The following is an 11,598-nucleotide window of genomic DNA, read 5'->3' on the forward strand; positions in this document are numbered from 1 at the left end:
CGCCAGTGTCACCAAGCAAGTCCCTCTTTCCAGGCACAGCAACACAGTTTAACACCAGAGTGGCCCAGGAGGGCACTGATGTGACTGATCCCTCAGAAAGAGAACTGGCTACACATGGCTGGGTGGACAGTGCTGCTGAGGGGGTTAGCAAGGCCTGAGGGCTGACTCCTGGCAATCAGATACAGAGAGGGAAGCATGTGGCAGCTCTGAGGTTGTGCTGAAGAACTGTGAAATGAGAGGAAACAAACAGTAAGGGAACTATTCCCTTTGGATGTGGCATGCTGGGAGAAAGCTCAAGTGAGAGGCAGAACAGAAGCCCCTTTGTAAGTCAAGAGGCTGCAGAGTAAGAGGAATCCTCTTCCCTACTCACCTTTGCTTTGTTGTCCATGGTAACAGCCAGCTGCATCCTTTTCCCCATCCTGAATGTGAACATGTGATCTGCTTCCTCCTCCTCCTCGTCTTCCTCACTGCCAAGGCCGAACCCAGGGCTTGTAGGACAGGGGCTTCCCCATTTCTCACTCACCACCCTCTTGTCCTGGAAAATGAACCACTTCCATTAGCAAATCCAGGCCCTTGACTCGGGGATGTGATTCCCTTCCCCAAACACACCTGCACACAAGCGGGGAGGCAGCTACAGAACAGACAGCCCTTGCCCCCAGGAAGTTCTCTGTGCCCGGCACACTGCCGTGACATTCCTGGGGAACAAGGGACTTGTTGTCTGCTCAGCAGCAAAACCCACAAAGACAGCAGGGCTGAAAAATCCTTTGCACTTACAAATCTGACATTTCAGACTAAAATGCCAGAGTTATGGGAAAGAAATGTCATCCTCATCTCTTTCTGTAGCACTCTGAGTTAGCTTGGGAAAGCCTAAGTCCTGCTGGAGGTGGCCTTGGAAGCCAAGTGGATGGCTGAGGGCGGTGCTCACCATCGAGAGGGCTGGGCTATCTTGTCCATAGTGTTCAGTCTGGGTAATTGCATCTTTCAGGTCCTGTATGAGAGAAAAATGTGTGCAGCAGCGCACCCCGAGAGAGGCGAGGGCCGTGGCTGGGGTGGGAAGGGAGCAATGCACTGGCCTGGATCCAACAACCCGGAGTGCTGAAAGGAGGGTGGGCTGGCTCAGCAGGCTGCGCATGAGCTCTGGCAGAGGAGTTCACCAAGGGGTTAAGGCATGACTGGCTTCCCAAGCCCCAAGCTGCCAGGATGGGTGGACAGGGCTTATCAGATTTGGTCCAGTAAGGAAGGAAGCCTGGGACTCACAGCCTTTGGCCCAGGGCCACTTGCTTTGCTCACTCCCAAAGCCTAAGGAGATGATACGTTTTCCCAGCCTATGGCATTCTCAGAGGCATTCCTGATGCCTCCAGTGACACACACACACGCACAGCTGATACCCTCTGCCTACATATTTGCAGTGATGCTGACACCTGGGACCTGTCCAGGGCCAAGTGTACCTATTCATACATCCAGTCATCTGCCTATTATCTCTGTGTGCATGGGTAGAGGTGCCTGGGCATGGCTGGAAACATATGTGCAGCACCTAAAATCACTCTGTTCACACACCTCTGCAGAGTTTACCCACACTTTTCAGGGCTTAGGAGCTATTTCCTGTGCCTCAAAGAACTTTGCTGTGGATGGTCTCTCTCAGAAATGTCACTTTGCTGCAGTAGGACTGGAGTGAGAGCTGGCTGTGGTGAAGGAGAGGCACCACTTACGTTGTGAGCTTTGGTGATGGTAATAGTGAGCCCATCCTGCTTAGGCTTCCTGGAGGTAACAGCCATTCCCTCCTGTTCTGCTCGCTTTTTGTCCTCTTCTATTTCCTGGAACATAGATATCAGTTTATCACAAGCCTGTACCTGGATGCTGTTCATTTTCCTGTTTATTTCTGCTAAATGGACCCCCCTCCACCGCTAAGAGGGAGGGGACCACTTGTGTCCCATTTATGGGATGCAGACAAAGGAAGGTGGCAGTGGGAGAGGAGATGCTGTAGCAGTGAGGCAAGTGTCAGTGTCTGTTCTCCAAAGCAACTCAAGAGCTGTAGTTAAAGGCTAAGCTAAAGGCTGAGCTAAAGGCAGAGGTCTGCCTACCTGCTCTGAGCGTTTCCAATACAAACATAGCATCTATATAAAAGTCATTCTGACTGTGCTGACAATCTTCTTTACACTGTGAGTTGAGGACCCCAAATCAGAGCTGGGGAAGGTAAGGACCTGCAGACTCACCTGGTACCTACGTATCAGTGCTTCATTCTTTTTCCGCAAAGCCAAGATTTTCTTATCAAGTTCAACATCTTTCTGCTCTTTCTTCCTTAACACGGCATCATCCACAGCAGCATCCTGGAAACAGAAGGAGTAAAGCTCTTCTCAGTCATCATATCAACAGGATGAAACCTGCTCCTTCTGTCTGGACAGGGTGGGAAGTGAAAGAATCTTTCCCCACCACTTCTCCCTGACTTTCTCCTGACAGAATTGACCTTTCCTTTTCTTACAATTTTTGTTCAGCAATGAGGTAGTTTGAGCAAAGCGCTGCTGCCCCACTTTCATGGCTGTCAGTTGGCTCCAGAGTTAACACCCTGCTTATCTGCATGCAGTACATGACCCTCACCTTTGGGTGTTCTCGGGCACAGAGGAGGTGTGCTGGGCGTCAGACATCAGTGAGGGAAAGGCAGCAGAACCTGCTCATGGCACAGACCGCACCTCCTGCACCAGCCCATCTCTGCTGGCGTCCCCAGTGAGGGGTATCTGATCTAACAGCCTCTGCCAAGGGCTGCTCCGCCAGGACACAGGCACACAGGCACACATCTGTGTCCAGGTGGCGCAACAGGAACATTTAAACTGCCTCCACACATTCTCCTGCTGGACAATGGGATTTTTTCAAGATCTGTGGGAAAAGAAATGGCTTTTCCATTGCCATCCATCATCAGGTATGCGACAGGTGAGCAGATTGCCTGTGTAGGTGGATACACTTCCATGGGCATTTTGCAAGGCTGATTAAAGCCAAATTCAGTATTTATCTGAACAGAAGCTGTTCTGGGAGCACTAAATTGGCAGGTTTGCTGTTTACCGTGCGCTGGGGTGTTGGCTGCTGAGGGTGGGATCAAAGCGGTGCATGCCCTCAAACACACCCCTTTCATCTTCAGATTCTTTTGAAGGAGAACTGGCAGAGCTGCCAGCTTGAGAAAAATTTTAAAATTCCTGCAGAGGTTGTATTTGTGCTCTTCTCTTTTCAAAGCAAAAAATGGAAAAGGCCTGTCAGGCTGTTCTCCCTCTGCCCATTTGTCAGCATTTTGTCTACTCTGCAAGAAGGCTAGTGCCGGGGGGAGGGGGTCTTTCCATTTCCAGCTGGAAACAAGTCACTGAAAGGAAAGTTTGCTGCGGTTCAGCGCTTCTCCTCCCCTTTACTAATGAAGCCATTAAGGTGTTTCTCTCTGCACAACCTGTTTCAGCAAATGCTGGGAGCTGTGAGCGAGAGGTGGTCGCTCGCCTGCACACCCCGCAGCGTGCGGAGCCCACGCTCAGCTCCCAGGGGCTCACCCATTGTACACTTCAGCCCAGTCAGCGTTTGCTCGTCAGCTGCCTCCCCGAGCCAGCCAATAACAGGGGGCCGTGCCCTCTCCTCCGCTTCTGGAACGAACCTGCTGCCCCAGCCCGTGACGAAGCTGATGCTCAGGGTGAAAAGTGGCTCCACCGTGCCCTCCCCAGAGTAAAGCTCTTCCGGGGAGCCAAGGTGCCCGTATGTCACCGCGACAGAGAGTTATAAATGGCTTTGGCAGAACAAACGTGAGATGGCTTTGAATCAGCAATCAGCTGAACCCAAAGCCTCCCCAGCAGCAGGGCATAGCCACAGAATGAGAGGCCTCATTCTATGGCAAATTAAAATGTCACAAAAGGAGAAAATGGAAAGCTATCGGCTTCAGGCTTCAATTAAATGACGACATCCCGTTGTGTCACAGCCCCTATCCTAAGTGGCACACACACTGGCTACGCAGCTCCTTGGGGGCTGGAGGGACTCCTCGCTTCAGACTGTCTCTGCATGCAGTGTTTTCCCACACACTTCTATGATCGCCTGCTTCTACAGCGAGACCTCGGAGACAGCAGGGTTGGGAAACTGTGAAAGGCAAGAGGTGGGGGGAGGGAAAGGGGACAGGAGCGGCCCGTACTAACGCTCTTCTGCGTAAGCAAATGTGTCCGCTCTTTTTAAGAAATATCATCCTCCTTGACAGCTGCAGCTGAAGCCCTCACCAGCACAGGCACCATCCAGCACTGCCCGTGTTTCTGTTTGTTATCTGCCTCCCAGGAGGCACATTGTCTCGAGCCAGCCACCGCAACCTGCCCCAGCGAGGGATGCAAACCCCGGCACCCAAAATGCGCCCCCTCCCAGCACCCCTCCCCATGGTGCGGTACGGCTTGTTTGCTCCCTGTGCCTGCTGGCAGCCAGGCGAGGCAAGAAAACGACAAAGCGACAGCCACCGAAAGGCCACCCTGAAGGAAGCGAGTGCGAGTCCTTGCGTGGCCTTTTGGGGTGAGGGACCCCAGCGCCCGTGCCCCTCCCTGGCCCCGCGCAGGCAGCACTCACAGCTCGGTGCATGTTGGCCATCGGCGGCGGAGCCCGGCGGATTCCAGAGCAGAGCTAAAAGAGGAGAGCCATCAGACGGCCTTTCTCAGCACTGGTTGCACAGCATACAAGATCATGTTTTGATTACAAAAGCCTCGTCTGGGCTCCCAGCCAAGAGCACTGGCTGCCTAATATACCAAGCACAGACAGGGTTTGGAGTGCCTGTGTCCTCCTCTCCAATCTCACTCTCTTTTTAAAAGAAACACTCCCCCTTTTTTCCCCCTCCTGACTCCTTTTAACTTCCTGATGCCACAAGCCCTCGTTCAAAGTGGGAAAAGCCGGTTGAATAATGACGGATGGATCAGGCAAACAGCTTGGCTTCGCTGCGTGGCCATTCACAGGGTCGTGTTGTTTGTTATGCATGGCTGGCTCCACGCCTGGCGGGCCAGGAAATATCTGGGGTCCTGGATGTCTTCTGAGTGTGAGTGTGTGCAACAGCCTGCATGGGAAAACATGGGTCAGATTTGCCTTTTTCTGTTTAATTTCAGTATTCTCTGGGAATGATTTCCCCACTGTTAAAGTGGGCCTTTCTTTCAGGAAGGAGCAGAAGAGTGCTGTGGGGTGGGCATCACCAGCTGGCAGCAGGACTAGCAGGAAGCACACAGCCAAAGCAGAGGGACTTCTGTAAGTCCCTGTCTGAAAGCTGCCAAAACAACCCTCAGAAGAGTCACAAGTAGCACAGGGGCTTTGAGGGAACAGCATTCAGCTGCTGCATCTTGGGTTTGCCATATGAACCCTTACCTCACCATAGAATATCCCGAGTTGGAAGGGACCCACAGGATCATCCAGCCCAGCTCCTGGCCCTGTCCAGACACCACAACAATCCCACCCTGTGCCTGAGAGTGTTGTTCAAACCATCCTTGAGCTCTGGCAGCATTGGGGCCATGACCATTCCCTGGGGAGCCTGTTCAGTGCCTGACCACCCTCCAGGGGATTCTTTTCTTGATATCCAGCCTAACCCTCCCCTGACACAGCTCCAGCTATTCCCTCAGCTCCTGTGCCTGGTCACAGAGAGTAAAGTTCAGAGCTGCCCCTCTGCTGTCCCTTGTGAGGAAGCTGCAGACCCCAATGAGTCTCCCCTCAGTCTCCTCCAGGCTGAACAAACCTCAGCCACGTGTCCTGGCCATGTGCTACAACCTCCCTCAACACAAAGTGACTGCCCTCTCCCTCTGTCCTGAAGGACACAGATCAAGTGTGAGGCAAACAGGAGATGGAAGCACACCAGGCAATGGTTTTTTGCCCAAGGATTGATGCACACCCCAACTTTAATGTGGGCCCTGCTGTGTTCATATGTTTAAAAAACCAAGCTGTCTCACTGCTGCCACTGTCCGCCTCTAAGAACTCCTCACAAAATCCGAGAAGTCTGACCCGAAACCCAGAGTGGTTTATGGGAAACTTGCCAAAGACTTTGCAGAACTCAGAATCTGGTCCCTTCTCTGTGCAGACTTGGGCTGTTGTACATCACAGCTAAGGCACTGAGGAGCTGGAAGTACAGTTTAGTAAAAAGCTCTTGGAGGGACAGACTGACCCATATTAATTAGTAGCTACTCAGTGACTAAAGGAAATTGAAACCATTTCCAAGGCAGTGCCTCTGGATTCAGGCTTGATGAAGGAAAGGAAGACTCTGCTGTGGGTAGAAAATTGAGCAAAAGACACAAGAGCTTTGCTTGAGCCCAAGCGCTTGTTAAGAGGTTTGTGGTGGACACAGCTGTGCAGGAGATGCAGAGTCATGTGGAGCTTTACCTTGCCCAGGGAACACAGGGGAACTGTGGGGTGGCGCTGCCTTGGTTTTCCAAGCTGGCACAGTCTCTTGTGAGGGTGGAGTGATATCCCATTTTTGGCTGGGTTAGTGGCCACAGGGACAAGGTCAGCCCAGGGATTGGGTTGAGTCAGGGAATCACTGTTCATGGAAACACTTTGTCCAGCACTGGTGCATTATCCTGTTCGTGTGGTGGTCGTGTCTCTGGCCTCAAGGAGACTGCACAATGTGCTAATGCCAAGGTTCAGGTTAAAACAGAGACCATTATCCCAAACTCCAAGGCCAGGTTCTGTGTGCAGTGCAGGCTGAACACCACGTGCAGCTGGGTCCATTGTGCTGCCCATGTCACGCTCAAATTGTCAAGGCTTAAGCCAAGTGCTCACAAGGAGTTTCCCCAGACTTCTCCAGACCTTGCAGCCATGACATCCTATGTCCCTGCCATTCCTGGCAGTGTGGCCAAGCTCTTCCAGCAATAAGCAGTGCCATGAACAGGGGTGAAGATCCCTAAAATACCTTTGCCTTTTCCTGATGCCCCTGGAGAGCTACACTTCCCTCCAGGGCAGTGTCGGCTGCTCCTGACCGCAATACAAAGAGCTGACACGTCTCAGCTGTCCTTTACCATGTCTGAGTGGCACAAATGACAAGCACCTACTTCTGCATCATCATCTGAGATCAATGGGAATCCTCAGTGAACACTGCAGACACAGAAACCCTGGGGCAAAATGGCCCAGCCAAGGGAGCAGCATCTGCAGATGCATTAGTGCGGCAAAACAGGCTGGTTTGGGGACCAGCTTGTGCCCTTGGGACAGTCACAGGAGAAAACAGAACCCTATAAATATGCCAAAATTTATGGGGTTATGAATATGCACTTACATTTGATTATTCCCAGCACTGTGGCCAGGACAATCCCAAGACTGGCACTGCCTTCCCATGAGCCTACATCAGGCTATGGCCAATCCTTCCGGACCATCACCTGGCACCAGGGATCCCAATACCCAGAAGTCTGCTTTTGGGAAGGAGAGGAGCCAGAGCAGGTCCCTAGTCTCCTGCTCTAGTGAGCAGGGTGTGCTGGATGCGTGCCATTTTGGGAGTCCTGCAGGACTTCAGGACACACTGAATCCTGTTGACAGGAACACCCCCACTTGGGTGGCTGCAGGACACCAATCCTGCTCTCTCCAGCCGTTGGTGGCAGCGATTTCCCACATGCACTAGCCTGACAGAGTACTTCAGGCAGCGAGTGTATCCTGCATCCATGTGCAACAGGAAGGACGTCTGGAGAAACCAGCTTCATTACTCACTCAGCAATTTGTACCCCACCCCTGGAGTTAATCCCTTTATTTTTTAAAATCACAGAAGACCTTTCATAGGTGGGATGGCCTAATTCTGGGCTCTCTTGTGCTCTGGCTGGTCCCATCTCTGAAGCTGCTCAGCACAGTGGGCACATGGAGTGTACCCAGGTTGGCTCTGTGGTTTCTGCTTCAGGGATCTGTCAGCTCTTGCTAACCTCGGGCAGCCCCTGAAGGAGCCGTCCCCAGGGTGGACAGCAACTTTCTCCAGGAAAGCCTGGAAGCTGGAGGAATCAGGAGGATATAAAGGGGGTTTTGCTGCATTGCCCTGCTGTGGCTGCACAGCACAGGGGCTCAGCTGACTATCCTTAAGCACAGCCTCCAGCTGCCTACTTGGAGCCCTTGCTTTGCACTTGGGGCAAAGTTTGTGGGAGATTTTTCTGGGGCAAAGGAAGCAAAGCAGGGCAATGACCTCTCCATTTTGTGCTTGTGACAGTGAAATAGTCCTTTTCTCTAATCGTGTGCTGCAAGGCCTTTCATTTTTGGCACAAAGAACCATCTCTGACAGGAGTCTGCCATCTCCCTGCTCCAGGACAGCACTCAGCAGCTGGCACAAAGCTTTGCCCCATATTTTATCAGTAAGACTGTGTCTCTCTGCCTTACACAAAGACTGAAGGAAAGACTCTGATTCTTCAAAAAACGCAAACCTGTCTGCCCCGAGAAGCATTCCTGGCATCCCTTCATCAGCCCTTCCACCAGCAGGAAGTGCTTTGGTGTGAAACCCTCCCTCCTTTTCTTTTTGCACTCCGTGAAACTCCTCCAGAGCACTCAGTACCATGCTGCCACTTTTCCCAGTTGCACTTCACCCAGCCTTATTCTGGCTCCTCTCCATTTTTTGCATGACCGCTACCGAGTCAACAGATGGCACTCGGGAACTGCTGGGAGGATCTGGGAGGCAGCTGCCAAAAGCCCACTGAAGGAGCTGAAGTCTGGCTGCTGTGGGAGGCTGTTTTTGTATCATGTGTCAGGACTGCAGATAAGACACAGGGACGAGTCTCAAAGCACGACTGTGTGCAGCGATGTGCTGCCCGAGGCTCCTGAGCTGAATTAGCAGTCCTTCTTCAGGCCTTAGACAGAGGGAGGGATGGGAACACAGTGTATCAAAGAAGAGTTCCCGGAGGCCTGGAGGCATCCTTCCTACCAAACTTCCCCACAATAAGCCGATTCCTCCAGCGTCCCTTGCCTCCCCCAGCTCCGGTCCTTCAAGCAACTGCACTGCAGGATAAAAAAGGGGTTGAGGTGTTTCCTCCGGCCAGGAGAAAGGTCAGCATATTCCCTCGACTGGGAGGAGGGACCAGGCAGAAACCTTAAACAGGCTTTAGCTGAAGAGACTCATGGGAATCAAAGGGCTGCTGAGACATTTGTTTTTAAATGGATCAATATACAATTAAAATGAAAACTACCAAAGAGAGTTAAAGGATGTAATGGCAGCTGGGTCCTGCTTAAAAGCAGTAAGGATCATAGCTGCCTGTTGGTACTTCCCACAAGGATACCAATAATGGCACAGCACAGAAACATCTCAGGATGTGCAGAGCAGCCCTCTTCCCATTTGGAACAAGACAACCCCTCTTTTCCCTTTCCATGTGCATCATCCCAACCTGCAGGATCCTCAAGTCCCGTGGGTGAGTTCTGTGCATACCCATGTTTAATGCCACCTTGAAAAAAACCATGATCTTGTCAGCTCTGCCAATATTTTCTGCTCCTGAAAATTTGTCATTCCAGTGTAAGACCTCTGAAGTGGTCATAGGCTGAGCAAATGAAAAATGAATCTGTCCACTTAGTTTCTCCCACTTGCAGACGTGCTCAGCAGAGACAATAGAGGTTTGCTGACCCTGTTCGCTACCCAGCCTTCAGATGTAGGACACAGAACCCAGCCTTGGAAGGGTGTGAGACTGTGGAAAGTGGCCAGGACAGCCAGTCAGGCAGGTTTTTTCATCTTTTATGGAAATGTAGTCCTTGGGGAAAGCATGGAATGCTGCATACAGCAACTTGTTTGCCCTGTCATCAGCAGGGGCCCAGGGAGGTTCCCCATTCCAGCCCATGGCTTCAGCCCAGATCTAGGAGGACACAGACAGCCCAGTGGCCTGGGTTCACAAGCTGCACAGGAGCAGCCAGGAGCCAGCTTGTCCTTGACATGGTCACGTGCCCTTTGTGAACACCAAAAAGTCAAAATTATTCCACGTATGGCTGCTTTGAGGCTACACGAGTGGTAGTGACCCACTTTTGAGTCTGATGGAAGAAGAAACAAGTGGCAAATTCGGTGCCTCTCATCCCAGCCAAACTCCATTAAAGCCTAACAAACCATCTCATTTCCCTTTGCCAGCAGAACTCAAAAGCAAGCTCCAGAGACCAACCTTGGCTCCAGGGTCTGGACTGGACTGAAGACTCTCCATGGGCTCCAGCGGCGCCACTTCGCACAGATGCTGCATGGATTCGGACTGGGCTCAGCGGCAAGACTGGCTTTTCTTGTGCGGAAGGTCACAGTGTGCAGCTGATTGGGAGGACAAACACAGGAAGGACCAGCCTGCACAAGGCTCAGAGACACCTGGGAGGGGAGGAGATGAAAAGGGGAGTCAAAGTGGCAATTAAATATTAAAGGACCAGTTCAACAATAATTACTACTTGGGTGGAGGGAATGGGTGGAGGTGCATGTGATGCCTGGAAAATATATATATCTTTCCAACAACGTTAGAGTGAATATAAAAGCAAACCTTTACTTGAAAGCTTTCAGGTACACAATATGGCAAAAATCACATGTGGTATAGTAATTCTACAATTTTTATAAGGTTAGTCAATTAGTATACTTATCATATACTGTCCAATTAAAAGGTTAGTTGGTTAGGTAATAATTCCTGGGGTCCCCAGTGGAAGTAGTCCAGAGCTTTCTTTTGCCCCACTTGTGTTATGTCTGGTCCAGATTCTGGTCAGAAAACAGAGCGTCCTTGTAGTTGGTTCTCTTCTTGGAAGAAGACTACACAATATTTAGGTTTATAAGGTTAGCTTATTGTTCCTAAATGTGGGGAAGAAAGATAGGAAAAACACTAGAAGCTACAGCCATGCTTTAGCAATCTACAAAGCTACAAATATATGAAAAATATAAAATGCTAAAAATCTTAGGCATCACATGAAGCACGTGCAGACTTGCTGGGGCTATGCCTGGCTGCTGAGTGCTTCATTCAAATGGCAGAAAGCTTCTGGAAGTGCAAATAATCCCTGCCCCAGCAGGATGGAAATCATCATTCAAGAGGGTGATACCTTTCTCTGGGCATCCATTTTGGGTCCCTGAGCGAGCTCCTGAGCCAGGTGATTCTCCCTTGGGAATGTAGATATTTTGCTGGCCCTTCTGACTTGATCCTGCAGCAGGGCTGAGATGTTGCTCAGGCCTGGGGACACTGTGCAGTCCAAACACATGGGATTAGGGTGGGCTACAATACAGGGTTTAGAACTGGGTTAGTAAAAAGGAAAAGTTCCATTTCCTTTCTCCCTAGAATATTTTGTTCCATTCAGTACCTTCAGAAGTAATTGATTAAAAACACTCTTCCTTTGCCCTGTTGTTATTGAAACCTTTTGATGAGAAAGGTTTGGAACACCTAAAAATGCCTTTTTTCTGGAAGCACCAGCTGAAATTCTTGGAGCATTTCTGAAGCTCAGTTACTAACCAAAAAAAAAGCAGAAACATTTAAACAATACGAAAAGTGGAACCTTTCCACTCCACTCATGTATCTGCTCTTGAGGCTAAAGAACTGGTTTTCATCCCCCCAAGGCTCTGATCCTCCTGAAATGAGCCATTTCGGCTGATTTCCTCTCCAAAATGTCAGCTGGGCCATCTCTGGATGACACTGACTCGCTGGCACTGGTGCCATTGGGACCTTGTTTAGGCTGTGAAGG

At 50.9% G+C, this 11,598-nt stretch overlaps 1 protein-coding gene across 4 annotated transcripts in view; it reads right to left on the reverse strand.

The window, feature by feature from the left end:
- Positions 1–11,121, reverse strand: part of CCDC9B (coiled-coil domain containing 9B) — a 33,591-nt gene extending 22,470 nt beyond the window's left edge. The window contains exons 1-7 of one of the 4 annotated variants that reach the window (XM_020584593.2): positions 10,966–11,121; positions 10,065–10,681; positions 4,567–4,620; positions 2,214–2,327; positions 1,710–1,814; positions 926–988; positions 371–535 (exon numbers count right to left, since the gene is read on the reverse strand). In XM_020584593.2, the coding sequence (XP_020440182.1) occupies positions 371–535; positions 926–988; positions 1,710–1,814; positions 2,214–2,327; positions 4,567–4,620; positions 10,065–10,139 (576 nt within the window). In that variant the 5' untranslated portion in view covers positions 10,140–10,681; positions 10,966–11,121. Of the gene's footprint in view, positions 1–370; positions 536–925; positions 989–1,709; positions 1,815–2,213; positions 2,328–4,566; positions 4,898–10,064; positions 10,682–10,965 lie in introns of those variants that run through there. The other 3 variants (XM_019289431.3, XM_019289433.3, XM_010405341.4) reach the window with 3 other exon arrangements.
- Positions 11,122–11,598: the final 477 nt, after the last annotated feature.

This window comes from Corvus cornix, chromosome 5 (genome assembly GCF_000738735.6).
Source record: "Corvus cornix cornix isolate S_Up_H32 chromosome 5, ASM73873v5, whole genome shotgun sequence".
NCBI classification, from domain to species: domain Eukaryota; kingdom Metazoa; phylum Chordata; class Aves; order Passeriformes; family Corvidae; genus Corvus; species Corvus cornix.